This window comes from Athene cunicularia (assembly GCF_003259725.1).
Source record: "Athene cunicularia isolate RWA chromosome 2 unlocalized genomic scaffold, athCun1 chr2_part1, whole genome shotgun sequence".
In the NCBI taxonomy this organism is placed as follows: Eukaryota; Metazoa; Chordata; class Aves; order Strigiformes; family Strigidae; genus Athene; species Athene cunicularia.
The window spans coordinates 122,563,575-122,587,974 of NW_020799095.1; the positions used below are offsets into that span (position 1 = coordinate 122,563,575).

Genomic DNA, 24,400 nt, shown 5'->3' on the forward strand with positions numbered 1-24,400 from the left:
ATGTCAGGAAAAAAGCTTAAACAATAATTTCCCTGATTTATAAATGCGACAGTATTAAGAAATGAGGAGGAACCCAAACTTTCCAGAATGCCCTAAAGAAAAGTAAAATGTAAAGTATTCTTTTCTTTAGAAACAAGCTCAGTGCCAAAGCTGTGGTGGCAAGATGCTAATTTGCTCTCAATAGGCAGGCCTGATTTCTTCAGCATTTCCCTTCTTCCCCATCTCACCACCTAAAGGTCTGGAATATGAAAGGGCAGACAAACCCAGAGGGATTTACTAGGTCTTGTTATAGCACATCAGTCATCAAAAGAATATTGAACTATTTTAATTTTTCTTCCAACTTCACATCATGATCAAGCTATTTTGCTTTCCAAGTATGTGTAAGATGTTTTAATGTTCTGTTTGTAAAATAAAAGATAGAATTTTAGGAAAATCTATTAAAGTCTTCAAAACAGGAACTGAATAACACAGAAGGCAAAGTATTGCTTCAGCCAAAACCCAAACCAGCTTTGATTCAATTTTTATTAAAGCTAATCTTGCTTATTATAAGCACATCTGTAAAACCAGAAAGCACTACAGACATTCAGGTATATTATTTGGGTGGAGTAATAAGTGGATGTGGGATATGGTAAAGATCATGGGCACTTCAGTCACAGGCCTGGAAAAAGAGAGCGTCCAGCAGAATGTGTGGCAACATTTCTGGCTTGTGTAGAAGTGAAGATTTGTACCTGCCCACAGCTACCTGCTGCTGAATCACCCTGCACTCTATTACCAGTGTGTATGTAGAGCACCCAACTGAGCGGGAATGGCATTCCGTGCTTTCTCAAAGCACTCAGCGTTACAGATTCAAGTGTAAATTTTACACCACACCAAGCATGAACTACAACTACTTAAAATGAATCTGTCATGCTCATCCAAATTTAAGTGAGAAGTTTGTCAATTAAGAGACGTGGGCAGCACGCAAAGCAGTATCTGATAGAGGATGGAGAATTGAGTATCTGCTAATTAAGTGGGGTCTGTGTTGTTACCTGAGAATTTTCAGAGCAAAGAAACCTTAAACGCTTTCAAAAATCAAGACTGTTATAGGAAAAAAAACCTTCTGAAAAACAGATCAAGAAACAAAGATCTGCTAACACCAAATTTCTTCTCAGCAGCAGCATCAAAAAAATGAATTGTGCGAGATTAAATCCATATGATTTTAGCACTTACCTTTGCCCATCTGGTCAGTGCTTCAGAGTAAGACAAAATTACAAAATTTGGAAGAAAACACAGCATGGTATAGAGAGAAATTCCTGATTTTGGCAGTCAGATGAACATAGTCGCAGAACTCTGCTTATACCAGCCTTGCGATTCTCAGCACAATGATGGATTTACACTTATGGCCACAAAGTCTCACTGTGTTGAATCAGTAGCATTCATTTGGTTAATATTAGTAATACATGTAGTATACTTAAGTGATAAGAGTATTGCAGGTGGTGGAGCAGGCTAGGCACAGTGTTGCAGGAGCTGCCGGGGCAGCTTTACCTTTCCTTTTTGTTAGTAGAAACAACTATCCTCATAGATGAAATAAGGATGACTTGCAAACAAAAGGTCAGATTCATGCAACTGCCCAAACCAAAGCACATGCAAGGCCACTCAGATTCTGAACTATGTGGACAAGGGGACTTCACTGTGCATTGTTCCAAGGATAATGGGTTGTACATATGATTGTGTGTGTTTGGTAGCAGAAAATGCAAAGAGAAGGAACAAAAAAGCATGTGGCCATGAAGAAAAAGGGAACTCCTGGGGACAGGTGGCAACCAACAGAAAAACATCTGCATTTGTTATTCTTCTGTATGGATGGCCCTAGAAATACCTGTTTGCATTATCAATTTCTAATCTGATAAAATATTGGAGTATGAGAACAGTCTTAAAGACACAAGGGATGCAAAAATTGTACCATCATGGTTGTAATGAACATTGGGGGTTCCTTACATTGCGTTAGGATCATGTAGTCTACACATTCTTGGCATATGTAGGCGTTACAAACATGAAACACAACCCCAGCAGCCCACCACAAAGACATTTCAGAAATCCCGCTCTGTCATTATAATTTTGCATTTGGGAGTTGTACAGAATTGAGGCAACATGTGATGGGCATAGGCTACCCCAAAGAGAGACTCCTCCATGGGACAATTCTTGTCTGAACAGTTTGGAGGTCCAATAAATATCTGCCTTGAAGGTCACTGGAGATGAGCTGGGAGAACAACTGGTTTTCCAAAGCCCAGAACAGCTAGCAGCAGCCTAAAGACATTGAAGGGTCAACCACATGATTTGTAAGACTGGGTCAGTTTATGTGAACCTGTGAGTTTCCAAATAAAACACTAAGCTGGATCTGATAAAGCAACCACTACAGTCTCTAAAAGCCACTTCTCTAAAGGTTATCCAGAGGAAGATTTAATAAAATCACTATTTGATACCCTACTGTGAAATAACTCTTAGCTTGCCCCCAAAACGTTAATGCATTTATTTCCTGCCAAATCACTCAAATAAGGTTGATCAAGCATATAGGATGAGTTACATTCAACAGACAGGATTTCTCTTTGGTATTTTAAATTCCTTCCGGCTTCTTAAAAAGGCCTTTTCCTACTCTAGTGCTAGGGTAACTCTTTACCTGGAGGCTAACACCCAATGAAGTTCATGTTCAAACACCCCTAATTAAGGTCACTGAGATGAATGAGCAAATTAAAGCAACAAAATAAGCTCACATTGCTTGTTTCCTCTCTCTTGCTTGGATCCTTACTGATACCAGAAACAAAACTTCAGTTTGCAAAACTATAAAGGGATCTGCTAAAACATGCCCATTCCCTTCAGAATGATTATGCATTTTCCATGTGATTCCTCCTAGTATTTTGGGCAAATATCCACCTTATATTAAAAATATTTTCCTTGACAGATTATGCGTGAGATGTATTTTGGAAACTACCCATAGCAGGTGATGTCTGCACTATACCCCTCTTCTCAGTGCTACAAAAGGGCAAAGGTAGGAGAGGAATTTCCTTTTGTTTCTTTTGTCAATTTTTTATTTTAGGCAGAGGAGTAAGATAGAATCAAACCACTGTGTCATAGGGCTGTGACTGCACGTAAAAAGGCACTTCATCTTTCCTTTTGCTTTTCTTTCTGTATGTTTTCAAACAAACAAACAAAAGGCAACAACCTTTAAAAGAGAAATGACAATGTTTTTGGAAAAGACCTCTAAGCAAATTAAAGCTTTTTTATCCTGTTCTAAATTAATTTTGCAGGACCATATGAAGAGTTGAAGAGCTTGGGTGGCAATCTGACCCACAGGCCTGCTACAATCTAACAGAATTGCTCACAGTTTCTGCTCTCTGATGCTATCTGATCCAGCTCTCTCTCAGATGCAGGCAAGGAATGGGGTGTGTGAGCTGTGGCAGCCTGGAGCTGGCTCCCTGGTACTCTGCTCGTTCAGGGATCCCTTATCTCCTCTTCCCTCACGTGACTGAAGTACCAATACAGTCAGTCATAAGAGGCAGAAGGAGCTATACCTTCCTTTACTGGCTCCATCACTGCTCACATGGCCTGCTCCAGCAGAAAGATGAGGTGTCTGTACATTTTGGGTAATATATGCTTAAGCCGGTGTGCATTTTGCTGAATTAGTACATATAGTGAGAAACACATTGTCACTGGACTGTCACTGCAGACAAACAAGGCATGCCACCTTAACAAATCTCATTTTATTCCAATATTTTGGAAAAATACTTTAAGATTAAACTGGGATTTTTTTGTAATTCAGTGGTATAAATGGCAAATTTCACTTGCCCTCACCACACCTGCAAGGCACTAGGCAGATCACAAATGACTATGCAGAATTCAGACTTGGATATACCAGAAATCAGAAGAAATGGTCTTTGATAGCGAATGCTCCAAAAAAATACTGGAAAAAACATAGCATGATTCTTTGGTTTTGCATTCAAATACCCATTACATTTATAAGACCTACAATGGCCTTTCTTTTCCTTCATATTAACCAGAGAAAACTTACTAACACACATTGGAGAACTCCAATTAAAGCAAAGAATAATCTCTAGTTCTTCAGCAGACTGCGATAAAAACATGATGTATTATAACAGAGATCAAAACCAGTACCTGCAGTAAACATTCTGCACTTCAGCTTGCAAATCAGGAACCCTTGACATTGTTCTGTATGAAACACTATACTGGAAGGAGCACCACAACAGCAAGCTTTGGACTTCCTCCACGGAAGTACAATGTCTTAGATCAACATTGCTTTGGGATGGAAAGATGTACTTTTGAATTCTTTATAAAAGAACATGAAAACAGTCAATATTACCTACAGAAGTTCAGTTAACCTTTTACATTTAAATCAAAAGGAAAAGTGCTAGAAAGATGAGTGAATAAAAATGGAGCAAGAACCAGGTACAATGTGTTTATTGTCTTTTATTGATCTCATTATTTACCTAACCATATGGACAGAAACTTTTATTTCCCAAAGAAACATTTAATTCGTATAATTTGCTATAAAGCACAAAATGCATTTATTTACATGACATTTACTCCTTTTGCTTTGTTTGCTTGGTTTCCACAAGCCCTAAAAGCACCGCATCAGCTTCTAGAAGTGTTGTATCAGTAGTTGCACCCAAGAATCTAGCTGTGAGTTCAAGATCCAGCAGTCTCAGGCGTACTCGGGTTCCTCTCTGGTATTTTCTGTGAAGAAAAGGGGAGGGGAGGAAGAAAGTAAGTTTTGTTAAGCAACAGTCTTGCATCTCCTAAGGCTGCTCTCCCATCTGCAGACCGAAGTAGCAGGCCCACAGAAAACGATGTGCTGCAGTGGAAGTCCAACACTGTTGTAATGCATCAGCACTAAAACGGCTGGGACACACTCTGCAACTGCAGAACCAGTCTCTGTTGATATATTCCTGCCCATGGAAGAGCAGATACCACCAGATCTGCTGAGGGAATGCAGGCTCTACAGAAAAGCAGTTTATTATATAGGAAACTGTGTCTTCCACCAAAATATTTTACTGTATCATCTGCTATCATGAACACAATTATGTGCAGGACAACATACCATTAAATGGGAGGACAAGTCATCATTATATCACTGGTGACATTGCTATTATCAAGAAAGTATAATGTCAGATAACTATGGTTTAAATTTTCAACTCTGGGCCTCAGGCAAGGGATCTTTTCTTGTCTTACCTCCACCTCCAAAGAGTGGCTATCATCTACAAGTTTTTCACCACATATAATTAAAAAGAAACCCCGTAACTATTGCAATGAGACATTCTGCCTACAGGGTTGAGTTTTATTGTTTTACGCTCTTTTTTTTTTCTTTTTTTCCTTTTAAGTCAGAAAATGCGAGTGTTTCAACGTGTTTTGAAAACAGACCCTGTGTCAAGATGGACATGGCAAATTAGTGAAGATTTCTGAAATACTAGCATCTTTTATAACGCACCTGGAGAGCTACTGACCAAAGTCCAGCAATAAAATGGAGACTTATACTTATTTTGAAAGTTCGAGCCATACTTTTTTTTTTTTTTCATAGTCAAAACATAAGGAGCTGAAGACCCATCAAGCTTGACCACCTTGAGTAAAAGCAAGAGAAAGTTTGAAACATTCTTCAGTTACAGACTGGAGAAAATGTAACAGGGAAGTCTAGTTGCATGCAATTCCACCCTGCTCATTTTCACCTTCAGCTTGGGTAGACGATCTCTACTGACTGACAACTGCTTGCTAGCATGGAGCAAAACTGAACCAAGTTTCAAGTTTCTTCGGCACATCAAATCAAGATTTTTTTTGAAAACTAAACTTCTTAAGAAAAGATGCTGGACTTGTATTTATCCCCACCTCCATTTTCTGTCAATTCTGTCTTACTTAAATTCCTGTGGCTCTTGGTTAGTCTGGGGTAATATACTCTATTATGTTACAAACTGCAAAGGATGATCATTTGATACCTCCACCCTGAACAAGCAGCTACATAAGATACTCGGCCAGCAAGGTTTCTGCCAACACTTATCCCAGTGAATCCTGTGATGACCTGCACAAATCAACACAATGGAAATACCACACATTTTCTTAAAACCTTAAGAGTGAAGTCCTTCATCTGTCCAAAATGTGAGTAACCACTGTTGCAGTGAAGACTACAGCACAGCTACCAAAGACAGAGAATAACTTATGTCTGGTTATTAAATGAATAGCTGGAAAGGATCAATTCTGCCCCTTTCTCTGTAAAATACTTGCATTTCAAAACAAAACAGTTTCACAACTGATGATAATTATTTATGAAAGCTAATGTGCAACATTTCAGAGGAGTAAGACAAGGGCAAAAGAAAATTAAAAGACAATGCCTAAGACCTTAAAAATGTATGATCTCTTCTGTGTTTTGTTAGGCTTAATAAAAGACAAAGTTCCCCAAAGAAGTCAGAACGTTTTGAGATAAGAAGGGGAATGAAGAGGAAATCTCCTTATTGAAGTAACTTAAATGAAGATACCAGCTGACTAGTGATTTTAGCCATTTGGGTATATGGGAGTAATCTCCAGGAAATTCTCCAGCATGAACCAAACCTTCACCTTACTGACAGCTGCTAGCTAGATGGCTTGCCTTTGCATCCAACCATAAAGTTATCCTGATCCCTAATACTATCTTTGCCATAAATTATCAGACTTTTCTGCCTTTATCAATGAGGAGAGGATGGGTTTTTTTTTTTTTTTTTTTTTTTTTAATAGAGAGATTAGGTTTTGGGAGAAGGCAAAGTAAGAGAGAAGGACATCTGATAGGGAGAAATGGTCTGTGGAAAGAGAAAAGAGGGAGCAGACACCTTAAAATGAGGAAAAAATGAGGCCTGGGAAGATACGAAAGGGGATAAATGGTAAAGGAGATGACAAAAAACTACTGTAAACATTGCAGGTAAATAGTGTAGAAATGAAGGAAACTGTATACAGAATCAAGCCACAGAAGAGGAAAAAAGTAATTTGAAAAGTAAAGACTGTATAAAACCATTAAAGCTTGAGTGGCACTAAACTCAGACTGTGAACTACAACATTCTGTTTTGCTTTTAAAAAGATGGACACGGTTTTAACCTAATAAAACTTAATACTAGAACTAGTGGTTCTCTGATGAATTTTAAAGACCAGTCAACCCTCTGCCTTCTTCTCCTCTCCGTCCTCCTAGAGGAAAAACAGCTCACCAATAATGTAAAGCAGGATGCTATTGCAAAAACTGGCTTCAGGATCCAATACTTTTCTACAGAAGATCAAACTGAACAAGGTTTAAATTGAATTAAAATTCCTCTTTATTTGACAGCACAGAGTGGGAGAGGTATCGAGCTCCATCCTCGTAACTGAAATACAAAACACTACTTTCATCACACAACAGCTTCTTTGGGGCTGGTTGCTACACTATAGTGCTAAGTGTTTTGCAAGTGAACAGATTAAACTAATTTTTTATAATCAAACCTTTAAAAGTCCGATTTAGAACCAAGGAGGTCCATGAGGAAAATCGGTGAAGAAACTGTACGTCTCATGATTAATACATCTAATTTAATAATAAATTAATAATCATAAACGTAACTTCACCCATTTTAGCATTATGAAGACTTTGCTCATTGTACGGTCTGCAGAGAACTGTGCTCAAAATTCCACACAACTTTAGCATATATTTGTAATGCAAAATCCAAGAAATCGTATTTTCATAAAAAGTACAATAAACTTCAAAGTCACTTCAGTAGCTCAAACAGATTCCAGATACTTTAATCGTACTTAACTCAATTATTAAAGAAGGTTTACCATGAACTGCACATCTGTTTACAAAGAGATCCTGAAGAACAACACTTTAAGGAGCTGACACAACTGCCAGTTTGCATGAATATAAACGTTTGGTTTTGCAACAGATGTTTCCTCCAGCTAAAACACTTTAGAATAAATGATTAGTAGAAGATGTAGAAAAAGTAGAAACATGAACACAACATGTAGTGGTGGTCTATCCACTACATTTAGAGAAGGAGGAAATGATAGGCTTCTCTATGCATAGTAAGCATATTCTATCCACAAAGGTATTTATCCTTTAAACAGATAAAACTATCCTATGGTCAAAGCAGAATCTTGAAGCAGGACCCAGAAACAAAGCAGGCATTTTCTTATTTTCAGGAACGGTGTCCTAGGAGACACAGAACACCAGTGCAAAAGGAAAGAAACCATCTACCCCATTTTGCAAAAGGACTTGCTTTATTTTTACGTAACAATGCTCTTATTCAAGATCATCCTATCTCATGACCATCAGCAGGAACCATTAACCTTTGCACAGTCCCCGAGCACTGTGTTTGCCAAGGATGCACGTGTTTTCTTCCTACCACTTCCTATTGCCAGGTAAGAGTATTAAATTCAATTTGAAGTAGACAAAGGTAGTTTAGTTGCATACATAAATGAAGGTACAAGAATATTCTACAGAACTTAAAAAAAAATAATTTACAAGTAGAGTCAGCTTTCTCCAATTCTATAGAATGTATTTACAAGAGCTACCACTTTTAACCCTTTGGGAACACCAGATTTGCATGGAAGGACTCTGCCTAACTCTCAGCTTCAGAGGTGGAAATCCACCAGCTGCTGTTGCTGAGCCATGACCCCATCTCAGGCTAGTGTCGGTAGAGCACCCACTGAAGCATCTGCCAGAAACCTTCGCCTGAACTTCAGACAAGGGTCAGTGGGCTCCAAAAAGCTTTCTCTAGTTTGAATGAGTGCTTGCAGGCTCCTCTCCATCTCTTCCTGAGTGGGCAAAGCCCTGGGTACAGATGCACCTTTCCTCAAACACCCACTTCCAGAAGATGACTTTAAGTTGGAGGCAACCCAAACAACTGCTTCAGTGTTTTTTGTAATTTTTGAACTGTCATGGAAAATAATTTGAAAAGCAGCAAGATGAAAATCCTTTTTCTTATGTGAACTGTTAAACCTGTAAAACCATACATCACCAATATAATACAGTATGTATGAGCACAGAGAAAAAACAGAGTACAGCCTTGCTGATGCTGCTTAAAGATGCTTAAAGAAAATACAGAAATTAAGGTTTATGTCCTCTTATTACATTCAAAGTAGGGCCTTTTATCTTTGCACGCAAATATCAAAATACTGTGTCTTAACTTACATAAAGTAGGTCTTCTCTTCACTGAACACACATAAATGGCACAGCGTGCACTTCCGAACTTAAGCAACTTGGAAACCTCCTTCTGACTGACGTATCCCTTTTATTGCAATTTGGTCCCTATTCCAATCCTTTCATTTTTGCACTGAAGCCTTAAATCTCTCAAAATCTTAATGATAAATTAAAGGAAATAGCCAAAACCCAAAAAACTCTTCAGTCAAGATTTCAAACCTGCAATTTTAAAAATGTAAGTAATTTTACTATGTGCCCTTAAAATATACGAATAAACAAAACCCCCCAATATTTTTAGGTAATAAAATCTGAGGGGGAGGATATGGAATGATGTATTTCAGCTTTTACTAACTTTCAAGAATGCTGAGGGGGAAATGTTCTTTTCTTAATTTAAAAGCCATTTCAGGCGACGGTGAAAGGTTTACAAAGGGAGTTAACATGGAAAGCAAAGAGCCTGTAAAAACAAGGAGGCTATAACTAAAAATGTGTTTTGATCCTAATTACACCATTTGCTACCAAGAAAATGAGGCATTAGTTTTGCAGGTGTGCAATTTCACATATAGAGGAAGCATCCTCATTACTACATGACAATAAGAATTTTATTCAAACTCTAAATTATAGGTGTAGACATTAAAGCATTTTGCTAAACTATCCTATATTTAAAAGTACATGTGATCACAAATTAGCAAGCAGTCCTTTTTCTATTAAAACTACTCATGTTGTTAGTTTAAAATTTAAAGCAACAAACCTTCTATTCTTGGAAACAGAGCTACAAAAATAACAACACAATTGCAGAAATTGTTGAGTCTCACCAAGTCTTGGCTAGTATTTCCCACTGATTTTAAAAATGCATTCACAGATACGCTCTATTCCCTACTATAAAAATACAGGACTGCTATTTTGATGCAAATGGAATATTTTAGCTTATATTTCCTCTATTTCATTACTACTTTTCAGTCTCCACTGCTTCCTTTTTGAATTATAACTTTTTCAATGCAAAGCTGAATGAACGAGCTAGGGCTGGCTACAACTACTCTCACCCACCATTCATTCTTCTGCTCCATCTGTCCCACCCCTCACAAACATGCAATTCTTAATGGAGTGGGAAGGCAACTATTCAACCTGATTTATAATTCCTATACCAAAGGTGTCATTTAGAGAATGAATTTTAATTTTTAACATCTCCCAACACATCCTAGTGATGGCTTTCAAAAACTGCAATAAAAGGAATCCCTGGATTATCTCCCATACAAAATAGATTAATATAAAACACTCCAAAGACAGGGTTAGAGTTGAGCCATGGTACTCCCAGAGAATGCCATGAGAAGTCTTGATGTCTTTCATTTTCCTACTGTGAGAATTTCAAAGTGTGTTTTTCAGATCTATTATTCAAGAGGTTTTGTTTCAGTGCCTTAACAGAATACAGTACAGAACAGTTTATAAGATTCTAAATAGTTTAATTTTCTTTTTTTTAAATTATGTAGAAAACATTACATTATCAACCTCAGAAAAAAATACAACTAAAAAGGTAGTGAAATAAATTTTACCATCACTTTTTCTCCAGATCTTTTGTTCACCGTTCTTACCACCATTCAAATCCACTCAAAATTACTCTGTAGCTCTTCATTAGTAATACTGAAACTATGAACACCCCCAGAAGCAAGCCCACCTCTAACTGACCCCAGCCAGCAGCAAAGCAGTGCAGCTGGGGTGGGACAAAGCTGTGTGTGGAACAATTCATCTTATTTCTGAAAAATGTTTTGAAGCATTCATAGATGCTGCCCAAGCCCACGTTGTTCTCAACTTTATCAGCAAAGGGAGGCCATATAACTGGCTTAAAGGAGCTACCCTGGCACAGATCTATATGATTTTTGTATAGGTCACCCCCTGATGCCCTACAGGACACAAGCTCAGCAAGAGCACACCCCTTCCCAGCAAGCCCTCACTCATTGCCAGTATACATAAAATTATTGTTCAGAAGAAATACGGATGAGATTTGCAGATTGCTGTCAAGTTGAAGGCAGCGTAGTTCAATGCAGCAACCTGTATCTTGCTGAAGCGGCTTTTTCCAGTGAGGTACATGTTGCACATCTAGTGATGGGGGGACAGCGATCCTCCTTACAGCAGCTCAATACAGCAGTCATAATACACACACACACCCCTCTCAGTATGAGCTCCTAGGCAATGCTGGGGCAAAAAGATCAAATCCTAGCTTTGTACGTACAAGCAAGACAGCAGAAAGTGGCAGTAGAAATGTGGTGTGAGTTCTACAGAGAGCGCACATGGTATAGTAAGAGAGATACTAAGAGAGCGTGTCCTCCTGCCTACCTTTCTTTAAAGGCTACTAAAAGAAGGACAAAGAAAATGCATAAAATTGAATAGCCACGTAAAGATGTTGATCGGTTCTTAAAAAAGATTGAGCTGTCTATACCTTTACAGAAAGAAAATACTGGTATTAAAAGGTGCTTAAATTTATCTGGGAAAAGCATGTAATGGCAGGAAAGTGAAGTCCAACAAATGCAAATGAGAATCACAATTTTGCCAATAATATTGATGAGCCACTAGAAAAAAACTCCAAGCACTAAGACTCTGCAGCCACTGATGGCTTCAACTGAAGAGATCTCAAAACAGATGTGTTAGTTCAGTTCTGAATAACCTGCTGAAATGTCATGTCCCATGATACAGTGAAGTCCTGAGAGATGACCTGAAGGTCCCTTTTGGCTTAAATTTTGTTCATCCATTATTTATTACCACAGCACCAAATAAAGGATGGATGCTCAAAATAGGATTTTCAAAGCATCTCTGTTCTCTGCAATCAAACACTTCACAAAAAATGCTCCAAGGTTGCTGGTTATATTCCATCAGAAAATGCAATATTTCTTCTTATGACTCAACAACTCATTGCCACTTCAGCATGTTTCCTCCTTAATTTGTCTTTTCCTTTCCATGAACTAAGCAAGCAAACATGCTCATTTCTTCTGAACATTTACCGTTTGTGACACCTGTTTAGTAATTTTTCAGAATATTTTTACGCCTTGTGTCAAAGCCATCCATTTACAAAGGAAAAGGCTAATACTCTGCTAGATACAAGCAGCAGAGATCCGGATACTCTAGTAGATAAAAGCAGATAAAGCCTCTCATATTTTTGGAAGCATTTAGCAGAATGCTGTAAACCTGTGTGAAACAATCGGCTTAAACAAAAGTCATTTCCACCTTGTGTTTTCAAACAATGCCTAAGTAGAGCCTATGGCAAGCATCCTTAAAACCAGGCTCCTTTATGTATCTGAGGAACTCCAAAGCCAAACCTCACTTTGCTCTGACCACTGCTAAAGCAGAATTTTTAAATGAATACCATAAAGATCCTGATGTGAAAAACACCTTGAAGCATCTGAATATATCCCTGGTCATCTGGAGTTTACAGAAGTAAGCAAGCACACACACACAAACACACACTAACATCACTGTATGTACTGACACTCGGTGGGAAAATTAATTACCAAACACACTGGTAAGAGCAGCAGAAACTGAGGGTCATCCCATCAATAGGGGGTAAAAAATAATCTCCATTTATGCTTATAGAGTTTCCCAAAACCGTAGCCTATTAGTGAAGTGCTGGCATCTTCTATCCTGTGGGACCCAAGTTCAGGGACCATGTCACCCTTCCCTGTGTCTCAACTGTTGGCTATTGAGACAACTAGCAGCTGACCCAAAGCGGCACAGACACAGGTGAATGAAACATGGAACTTTTCATTCCTATAGCTAAAATAAGGTAAATGCAAAATCTGCCAAGAATTGTTTTATGATTGTCATGGAAAAGCCCTGAGCAAACCACTGTGAAGACACTGACAAGCTCTGGTATTACAATATCAATAATCAATGGCATTTGTTTCTATGACAGCAAAAAAATACAGCCAAAGGTGCCAAACATTTAAATCTAACTGTGTTCCACTCAGTATGGACATTCAGACTCTCTGTAAAACCTTCTAAAAAGTAATATGCTTGCCTTCAATTCAGACAAAATCCAAAGTATCCAATATTTACCTGAAAAGACCAAAACAATCTTGCTGCAATTTTTGCTACAGTCTCCACAAGAATCAATTTGCATTCACTAAAACTTTCGGGACAGGATTGTTCCCTTTTTAGAGAAGGTACCCACAGAATAATCTGTATTTTAAAATGTACTTCACATCACATCAAAGATGAATGCTATAACCTTTTCTCTATGGCATGATGAGCTAAGGTTTGACAAATGAAACTTGCAATAGGCGGCTCCTGTCTTCTAAGAACTTGTATCAGATATAGTTATGTCATCATACAATAATTTATGCCATTTGCTTTCTCAGTCTATAACGTAAAACATACCCTTTAACTTGAGAGGAAACATCACTCTAAAATAAAAGAAACCTGGGTCTTTAGTCCAAATTGTTGGGGGGGGTGGGGTGTCTGCTGTTTAAATTACGCAATGTTTTGATTAAAATATTGCTTTGTAACTTAGAAAATGCTAAAAAATAAAGATTATATACTTAAATATATAAGAAAAGCTAGCCAATTATACTACATTTAAAAAAAAATCCCATAGCCCTTCATGCTTATGGGCACCAGAAGCCAGGCAAACTGCTTAAATGATGAAAGAAAAAGGTAGCCAAGCGAAGAAAAAAAAAAAAAAAAGCAGCAAACAAACTCATGTGAAGCATGCTCTAGCTCATACTGTTCTGTCCATCTTTCCACAAGTGATCTCTATTGCAGTTCCTGTCCCTTCCCTTTCCCATGCTGGGACCTTGTCTCAGTCAGATACTTTTCATGTACATACTTCTAAACCTTCAACCCTCCAAATCTCAACTGCAGTTTCCACAGTACTGTTCTAGCTTTCCTCTACACATGGTGTCAATATTACTTTCTATACTTTTGTTTCCTTAATCATTACTTCTCCTCTGATCTCTCACGCTCTCCCTGGGATCTCTGACCAGGTGTTTCCAGTTTTCTTTTTCTACCCCAGGAAAAACTTAAGACATTTTTTGTCCTCTTTTACTTACTGTCTCCACACTGATCCTAGCCCCAGCCCATTTATTCAGCTGACCTCATTCTTCTTTCAATTTCTTACCACATCACAGTTTTTCCTTTCACCAGTACCAACTAAAATCAGTTGTTCTCTTTTTCTTGCAGTGCTGCTCAGTTTTCTCACTCAGCTGATTTCAGTTCCCTTGTACCAGCCATCCTGGCAGGTCTCTTATAAGGGATTAAAAACAGTAGGTTTTGATAATCCAGACATGGTTATTATCAAAATTCAAATCAGACTGTTTCTTCCCCTTGCTGTCTGGTTAATGACACGAGCTATGGGAACAATGACAATGAATTTTAAAATCTGCCCAGCCTTGGTGCTCAACCCTCAAGCTTTGTACAGCTTGGAGAAGCTGTCACACAGGAAAATCTTCAGCAAACCAGGATAATTCAATTTGCAGACACATCTTCTAACCTTGCTCCGACGATCCCATCTGCGCTGATGGTAAGTACTGTCCATGTCCTTTCTTTGTCTTTAAAGCCCATCGTAGCTATAAATTGGATTTATTCTTCTCTTGGGTGAGCTGGATGCAGAAGATGGGTGGGGAGGCTAAAATGGCTATCCAGTGGCAGTGAGTGCTGGTAATCATGTTAATGTAAGGGCTGCCATATACAGACAGATAGAAAATGGAGCTGCTGAACAGCTGAAGCTGAATTCTCAGTTGCAGTGAATCCCACAGGAGAGATGTGAAAGGTGCTAAAGATGGGGGAAGGCTGGGCACTAATGGTTTGGGGTCTCAGAGAAAGACTGGGAGGGGGAAGCAGGGTCTGGAGGAGGTACAGGTTGAGGAATACAACTTTGGAGAATGTGGGTGAGGTTTGTGGAGAATACTGGGTTGGTGAGAGTTGGTGGGTTTGAGCGAAAAGGAGGAAGAACTGGATGGGGCTCTAAGACTAGAGTAGCTGGAGGTACCATATGGTTCCCCTTTATCAATCAACTAAGGCTGAAGGAGGACTGCTCCTTCCCAAAGGACTGATGAAAAGTACCAGTCTCTTACCCTCAACCTCCCTACTCCCATGTCTTTTCCCAATTCTCCTTTTGGCTGTTGGTGTCTATACAAAAGCACTGCCTACAACTTCTGGCTTGTTCAGTCACTCCTGTTCACCTGTGGCAAAAGTCAAGCCACATTTACCTAACAGTTGGTCTATAAAATGCAGCATATGCAGATTGCTCGGACAACTGCAAGGCACTCAGTGAAGAAATAATCAAAGATTTTAGCTAAAAATATTTGACAGTATCAACACCATGGTCTGACAAAGTTAAAAGAGGATAAAATGGAATCTTGCAGGAAAAAAAAGCACCACTGTAACAACAGATTATAAACCTAACTATTTCCAGTGCACACAAACTATCTGGAAGCACCACAGGGTGTATTTAGAACATATGCCTGCACTTAAATACAAGAGAACATTACCCAACATGTTAAGGTATGTCAAGTAATACTTCGTTAAGTTTCAATTCCTTGTCAGTGTCCATTTATTTAATCTGAATGTCCCCCAAACAATCTCAGCTACTTACATTATGAATGAACAATACAGACTAATAGTGAACACAGTTTTTGATGAAAAAGAGGTCATGGTGCTCCTGTAAAAGGGACATTTTCAGATTTGGTCAGGAACATTTCTTTGTAAGCTAACACTTGCATTATTCATTCAAATGGCTTTCACAGTTAATAAAAGCCTATTCAGAGACAACATGAAAATCCTACTGGGGAGTGGTGCCTTAAAAATACAACTGGTTTGACATCATCAGTTTGATTTTCAAGAACTGGCAAAAAAGAGTGTGAAGCGTGGGGAAGGCTCACTTCTCTGCAGAATGCTATGTACCTGTCTTTGAGAAAACCCAGTATTTGATGAATCCACGTTCTGCTAAAAATAACTAATATTTAGAGATCTTAACTGGAGTCTGGAGAGAGACAGTTTTGCAAAAGGTGTGTTTCAGATTTTAAGAAAATGTGCTTCATGAAACACTTGAAACAGAAGAGGAAAATGTATAAAGAATATCCATGAAGAAAACAGTGAGTCTAGGCAAGAATATAACAGCGAGACAGATCACCTAGCAAGCCACAACTGTTGCACACAATGATGTCAGGAGTGAGCTGAGAATGGTAACGGCAGCTTTTAGAAATACTAAAGGGATGAAAAAAGCAGACACTACTAAAATATCAGAAATTACAAAGTTTAACCTAATGCTATAATGCTTGAGGTTAAGGAAATATAGACTATCACTGAACATAACTATCTAAAGGAACTTAGAAGGAACATCAGAAAATTTAGTTTTGGAGGCAATAAATATGAAATGAACAGCTGGATATATCAAAAGGCAAAAATGGCAGGTGCCACAGAAGTAGACAAGGAGGAACCCGAAAGCTAGGAAAGAAACTGTGCTTCTGGGTACAGCAGCAGAACATGTCCTGAGATCCTGAAACCAAAGGCTGCAGAAGGGTAGAAAGGGTTTCCAAAGGAAATTCTCTTCAAGAGACACCAACACAGGAATAGGAGAATGCTTATAGTTTTAAAAGGTGGAGTGAAAGAAGAGGGAAAACCTTAAAGTAAGTATAATCTAAGCAATACAGTAAAATTGAAGAGACAAACAACCAATAGGCCTCAGGGATGAAAAAAAGCTTAATTAAGAATAGTAAAAAGTAGGTGTATTCATGACAGCAGAACTGCATCCAGTGTGTGGAGTATATCTGGAAATGAAGTAGCAACAACTACCATGGCATTGTATATGGAAAAGAATCATCTTCCTGATCTACTTGTTTGCCTTATGCATTCTTTTAAAACCACTTTATTCTTCTGGTCAATAGTGAAACCCTGTTAAATTTTCATGAAACACAATACACAAACATGGATTGAGAAAACACACCAAATCAGGCTTTTTTTTTTTTTTTTTTTTTTCTAGATGTGGAAAGATGAAAGCTCCACAGAAAATGAAACCATTACATCTTTCTCCACAGTGAGGAAACTAGAGATAGATGAAAGTATCTGGGAAAAAAAGGAAGGAATAGGGTTTCTGTTGTTAGAGGAGCAAACTGAGAAACAAAATAATTAATGGTTATTATACAGAGTCAGGTAACTTTCTCCTCTACACTCTCACCTCCAAATTCTCCCTAGAAGCAGCTTCCTTCAAGGAATTTTTCATCTATAAACACTTACTCAAGCTATTCTGAAATGGAGCCATACCTCATTTTCTCCATCTTGAACTGCAGTCTTTCAAATGGATCTACACAGGCAGACCTTTTACATCAGAACGTATTTATTATGGGGGTATGAAACTGCCAACCAAAAGCGATGACAGTCATGACAAAATATGTGTGTATTTCAGGAAAGGGTATAAAAAATAACATGATATGGACAAAAGGAACTTAATCTAGACTGTTCCTCTTGCTCAGTACCACCAACAACAGAAGAGTTGGATTCAGACTTTAGGTTAGCAACATCATCAACTGTGACCAAAGAAGCACCACATTCTGTGGCAGGCTGTAGCACAGAAAGAATTCGAAAGGGCTATATCCTTTTCTGCATGAAAGCTCAGGCAAACACTTAACTGCTATTAGTTTCTAATTTTAAGCTGTTTTCTTAGAACCATCAGATAGAAAACAAATGTCCTAAAAATTATTTAGAAGGCACATACTGTATCAGATCTTCATACAACTAAAAAATGAATAACTGAAAGTATGACAGCTCTATCTTCACAGTTAGACCACTTCTGTTATCTCACCAAATACGTCTGGTAAGACTTCTACTCAAAGCAGCAGAACCACTGCACATGCCTGGGAAAAACCCTGTGACGGCCCAAACTATGCCAACCATACCTTGTACAACTGCTTGCCAAGGAGAGAGTGTTATTAGCCAGGCTTGGCTCAAACAATTCACTACCCACAAAGCTACTTTAATGTACTGTCTCTACTGGGGCAAAAAACACAGTAATCCAACAATACATTACGATACTTTCCCATCACTGCAGCAATTCCCACCACAGGCAACACTTTGTCTCCAACAATGAAGCCTCACATTCTGTGCCTGCAAAAAAACCTATCCACACTGTAGGGATGCCAAGAGGAACATCTGTGTGCTCAGAAGGACACAAAACTGGCTTTTTGTGAGCGTGTGTGTGTGCGCGCGCGCCTGGGTGAAAGAGATGGGGGTGGGGAGCTCACAGACAATAGTTTGTGTGACTGCCTGGTAAGGAAATGCTCTTTCATTCCCTTCCTCCTTCCTTTAATTTATTTTTTAATCTGAACAAGGGCCTCAAACAGCCACAGTACTTACCAACTACTTCTCCAAGCCCAGTGAAAAGGGTTAAGTTTCTCTCACATTACTAGTTTTAGCCTGCATTTATTTTTACCAGCAAGGATTCCTTTAGGTGTTAAACACATATATCTACTTTTCATCAAATAATCTGAGGATTCAGGGACTACTTGTCCCTTTAGCACAAATTATTATGACTGAAATGTAGATCTCATTCATGAAATGCTTAATTACAGATAGTAACATGTCTCCTACAAGACAGATACATTTGTGGGCTTTGATTATGAACAAAGTGAAGTTTAAAAAGGAGGAAAAAAAAAACAGACAAAAAAAGTGCAAATACTTTCTGAACATTGGGTCAATCACTTGCAAGAGCAGCGCAAGAGAGTGGGAATGAGGAACTGAACTACCATGAAATTAAAGCTGTAAAGTAATAAAAACCAGCCCAATGGAAGCAAGTGATTAGAGAAGGACCCTCTACAAAGACCACTGCTTACCAGTAAGAATTTACATTTTGTTTTTATAAGACTCATATTCAGTTATTTAAATAATCCAAAAATTCTTTACCGATGGATTGAAAAATGCTGATTTCTTCTCCACTTTAGAAGGTGCTTTCTGGTAGTGCGCCTGTCCTGCCCTAGTCACATTTAAATATGTTCAAGTTCCTGGCTACATGCAAAAATCAGAAGAGACTGTAAGGTTTTTTTCTGGAGCCATGCTTACTAATGCCATATTCTCATTTTTCTTCCTGCCCATTCTCCAGCTACTCCTTCACAACCTGTGTGGTGCAATCTAATCATCCAACAGAGACCATTAACAGGGACTGCTTCATGCCTCATCTTTAATGCCAGCAGTACCTCCAAAACTGGGAACAAGTGTCCCAGGGAATCAATTAGCAGCAACTTATCTGTTCTCCCAAATATTTGTAACTCTTTAACCAAGGGTCTGAAATTACATCCCCTTCCCTTCGGGGAAAGGGAGCCAAGAGATGTAAATCTGAAACAGAATTCAGCCTTTCCATCAGCCTCTCAAGCGCTCACATTGCTGGGAATGTGTTCAAGCAAAACAGGCAGGTTTTGACATACCTGTCACATGTCAGACAAATACATTTTCTGCTCACAGTATGCAGTGTTATCTTAGTGTGCCTTCTCCAGAGAGGAAATGTGAGTTATAGGAGCTCCTACAAGTCCTGTCCATGGGAAAAGGGAACAAAACAGCTCTGTCATCTGGGAGAGGTGTCCATGGCATTTTACTCTCAATTGAGACACTGGTCCAGGACTTCCACTTTAGGAGGCTCAACGCAAAGAGGGCTTAACTCAGGCATGCAGAGTTCAGGTCAGCAGGGCACCCTGGGTGTGGGAGGCAGTCCAAGAACCTTTCCTGACTACCAAACCATGCAGATTTGAACTGCTTCTCTACGGTGCCAGATCTGAGATAGCTGCACAAGACTCCCAGTACCAGGAGCTCCAAGGGGCACGGTGAAAAGTGCTTTTCAGACAAGTAGTTAAGGACAAGAAAAACTTTTTAGCTCTTGTTCACCTAAAACTAATCAGGACTGATTACATATTTCTGCACTGGGCTCCAACTTCCAGAAGGTGTTATTGACCCAGGTCTAATGCCACCTGAATGGGAAGAGTCAGCTCTAGTTCAGCATTGCACTTAAGTGAATATGTCCTGCTAGAACTCAGGATGTGAAGGGCTATGACACAGCACTGTAAGAAACCAGCCCACATCTGAAGGAGCTCAAAGTGAGTGGGTGCCAACATCTGCATGGAACCACTTGGATTTCCTTCCTAGTGCATCCTGCTATAGCTGTGAGATCCTGACAAATGGAATAAACTGGACATCTCCACCCCAATCAACATGGAAAAGAGGTAACCGCAAAGAATGAAGTCCAAACCAGGACTTATTTAGAAAAAACACAACTAAATACTTGAATAAAGTTAGAGCATTTACTTGGGCTTAGTACTGTGTGAAAGAAAAATGCTTCACCTGTTCTGTGCATGAATAAAAATTACCAGAAAATAATTGCTTAACACAGTATCTGTGTATGTATAGGCAAAATATTTTAATTCTCATTTTGCAGACTTAAGTGAAGCTAGTTGATGTAAATGCTCATGAAAGCAAGATTAAAATGGTTGAAATCAGTCAAATTAAGAAACGCATATGATTTGTAGAGAATTTTCCATTTTTCCCCTCATTGTTATTGCCAAATCCTCAACCCAGTTTCAGAGCATGACTGTGCTAGGTGTCTTGTGCAAACATGCACAGAAATGGCAAATCCTGAAATATCTGCAAACTAACGCTTGCATTCTCTAAGAGTTCTGGTCCATGTCATTGACATGGATAAGCTTAGTGATTTCTGTGGGACTCACGTACAGCTGTGGAATATGCCTGCAAAAGTGGCTGCTGAATTTGGGCTAAAAAAAAGCCCAAAGCAACCAAAATAATGAAAAACAGATAGAAAAAAATAAGAAGGCAACATCTCTCATTTGCTGGACTTTTTTTCAGACCAGTAACTGTTCTTTATGAATGTAACATTTCTATTCTACTTCTCCTATTTTCCTCCAAACTTTAGGCTGTTAAACTGAAACTCCCCATATAACTTCCTTCACTACTCCCCTTCTCCTTATCAGCATTTATTTGACTTTAAAAATAAAGTCACCAAAAGTTTCTCTAGCTGGTGTCATAGGATTCAAATATTCAGTGAGAACATTTGCTTACAGCTAATGCTCGCACCAACTCCTAGAAGACCAAGCACCTTGGCCTATATATTGTATTAGTGGAGTGAAAAAGGGAAGCTGTTAAGCTGCTGTCTCATTTTCTCTCTGTTACCTACCACTGCTGTAGATTCTACACCCAACCCTTTATAATACACAAAAAATAGTCAAACTCTGTATCACAATCTCCTTAATTCATCACTGCAGTTCCTTTGTAGTGCCTCCAAGTCCTGATCTTCAAGCCCTACTGCGAAACTGCTCACTACTTAAGAAAATAAAAGTCCACATCTCCTTTGTGTGCAGTAATTCTGGAAGGGTCTTCACTTGTTCAATCAGAATTTATTTGCACTGCAGCTCTGAAAGGTTTCCCCCAAATTATATGCAAAATCACAGGAACATACTTCAAATCTCCTCCCCATTTTTCTTTTATGTGTAAAATATTCTACTGAACGTTTATGTTTATATTCTTAAAAACACTGAAAAGATATTTCAAGATTCCAAAGATTTCAAACACTTATAAAATGCAGTATGCCTTTTTATAAACACAGAAAACCATTCTACAGCAAACTGTAATCAGATGTTTGGTATGTTCACCTTTAGTTTCTGACAAGAACCAACGAGTTTTGTATTTTAGTAGGTTTTGAAGTTGTACAGGAATAGTAAACTAAATACATCCTGCCAGTGAACTGCTGCAGACTTGAAGACTGGTGGCACACATGAACGAAACAGAGTGGTTTTGGAAATACTTGCAGAGAAGCCCAGCACATCCACACATCACCCTTCCATACTTTTCCGGGTCACGCACCCTTTTGCTTTCCATTTTTAACCTTTTACTCTCTTTTTGTCTTCCCAAGCAGCCTTGAAAACCTCAACTGCTTAACTTACCACCGTCAAATTCCGAGGAACTGTGCTGTAGAGAACAGTGGTAGAGGCTGTGCATGCACTGGCTTTGCTGCGGTGAGCTATCTCAACAGAGCTGAAGGAGAAGGTTGCTCTCATTTGCAGTTCATGTTCTTGTTCTGTCCTGCATGTAGGAGGCATGTTGGAGTCTATGAGGCTAGGACTGCCTTGTCATACTCACCCAGCACAAACCTGAACTGCTGAAAGGGCAGGCTGAGCCTTCTTCATTCACCCCCACCTGACCACTCTTGATGCAGGGCAAGCTCTCTGGCTGCCAACCTGACCAGGAACTGGATCCATTTGAAGACTAATAAAAGGAAAAAAAAGGGCAGTTTTTTTCTCCTTTAGCTCCCTGACCCAGCTCTCAATGCAGCTGCATAAGGGAGATGGCCAGTGCAAGCGGCTGAGGATAATGCCAACATGGGCCCTGCCTGCTTCTGCTCACAGCAGAAGACAATGCTATAAAAATGGTTTGGGACCCCTTCATCTCTCTGTCCACTGCTAACTGAGATAAAGAGGAACTAGTTAGCTGGAAAACAGGATAAAAGACAAAAAACTCTGTCCATGTACCATACTAAAGGGATTTCATTACAGCAAATGAGAGTCAATGGAAATTTGACAGTTTATAAGCCTGGAATAATATGGGCACCCAGTATGTTAGAAACTAGTCTTGTAGTAAAGGCAGCCCTTTGTTTAAATGCCACCTTTGTACTAAAGATTCAGTAATACTAATAAAACAAAAACCAGTTTTGTCCCAATCAATACTTAAATAAGCTTGGTCATTGAAAAGAGACCTGCTTATCACTTTCATCTATCTCAGAAGTCAGAGCTTGTGGTTATATCTGTTAGCAAAAGTAAGAGATTTCAAGACAACTGCTTCCATGCCTTTCACTTGTTAGTCCCTTCCCTTCCCTTCCTCTGTCGTTCAAGAATTTCAGCTCCTACTATTGCTTACCTTCTGGTGGAATATGGTAAGATGCAATTAATCATGATAACAAAATCCTATTCTGATTTGTGAGTAAAACTAATTGTAGTACAGTATTTCTTCTCCATCACCTTAGAAGGTGCCTTGCAGCTTTCCCACAGTATCAAGTTCCCGATACATGCACACGCACAGAGAGCGCCTAGGTGATGACTCATTCTGGCTTAACCTACCTTTCAATACATTGTTTGGAGAAGTTTGTTTATCTGCATTTTAAATGGGGGGTGAAATTCTACCACTCTCTCTATAAAAAGGACAGGGAGGTTTATTGTACTCCACAAAAGATTTAAGGAAAGTATTGATGGTCCAAGCAATCCGTAATACTCTTGGGGTGGAGGGAATCGTTCTGAAAGTTTTCTCACATGAGGAAATGGAAAAAACTACACATAAACGCTTTGCCTATTAATGTGTGAATTCGATGAAAATATTTTATCAACTATGAAAGAATTTACTTATGCATTTTAAAAGATTATGCCTGCAGTGAACCACTTTTGAAGCTGATGGTGTTAATTATAACAATAATGACTGTACAAGGCAAAATCAGGCATTCAGTCACCCAGGTCAAATTCAGCTTCTCTTATACTTGGAAATAAACTCAGATTACATGGGTGATAAAACACGCAGAGAGCCCAGAGCATGGCTGAGCACCAGGAGGCAGGTATAGGTTTACGTTGTTACAGGACTGATCTTCAGTACCTGCTTGCCCATTTATCACCTGCAGAAATTTAACCAGCAACCAAGACACACAGCATATGGCCTTCCACGGAGAAACGGACGTTCGGCACTGTTACCACCACTGTACTGCAGTGCTTACAGACCAAAACCTTAAATCTAACTCCAGTAAGGTTGACAGTATTTCAGCACCTTGTCTATCTACCAAGTTCTTTAAGCACATTAGACTTGCACCTTTTCAGACCTCGTTTTAGCCACATTTCACATTGTCCCATTTCAGCATTAACCACACTTATGAAGTTAAGTGAACTATTAGAAGAAACTCAGAAGAAATCATGCTGGCTAAGGTGACGTTATTCAACCCCAGTACTGACATATGTGCACAACTAACACACAAAGAAAATTATGTCAGTTAAAGTCATTATTTTGTCCACACAGTAATTAAAAAGTCTAAAATGGAAATGTTTAAATACATTAATTAACTTTCCTTGTTTAGCCTTTCATCCATGGGCAGAACAGATTCAATCAAATCAAATCATCTCAATAATATGACATGACAAAATAGGAGTAATTAACTAAACCTTAAAATACCACTTTTTGCACAGGAATCATTTTAATATATGAAAAGTCATGTTGTTTCTAGTATGT

The 24,400-nt window shown here is 38.8% G+C and overlaps 1 protein-coding gene across 1 annotated transcript in view; it reads right to left on the reverse strand.

Annotated features, from left to right (window-relative positions):
• Nucleotides 1–3,777: 3,777 nt before the first annotated feature.
• The window catches only part of MRPS28 (mitochondrial ribosomal protein S28), a 73,057-nt gene continuing 52,434 nt past the window's right edge, over nucleotides 3,778–24,400 (reverse strand). Inside the window, exon 3 of the mRNA XM_026841480.1 lies at nucleotides 3,778–4,725. Coding sequence (XP_026697281.1) covers nucleotides 4,572–4,725 — 154 coding nt within the window. The 3' untranslated portion in view covers nucleotides 3,778–4,571. The remainder of the gene's footprint in view (nucleotides 4,726–24,400) is intronic.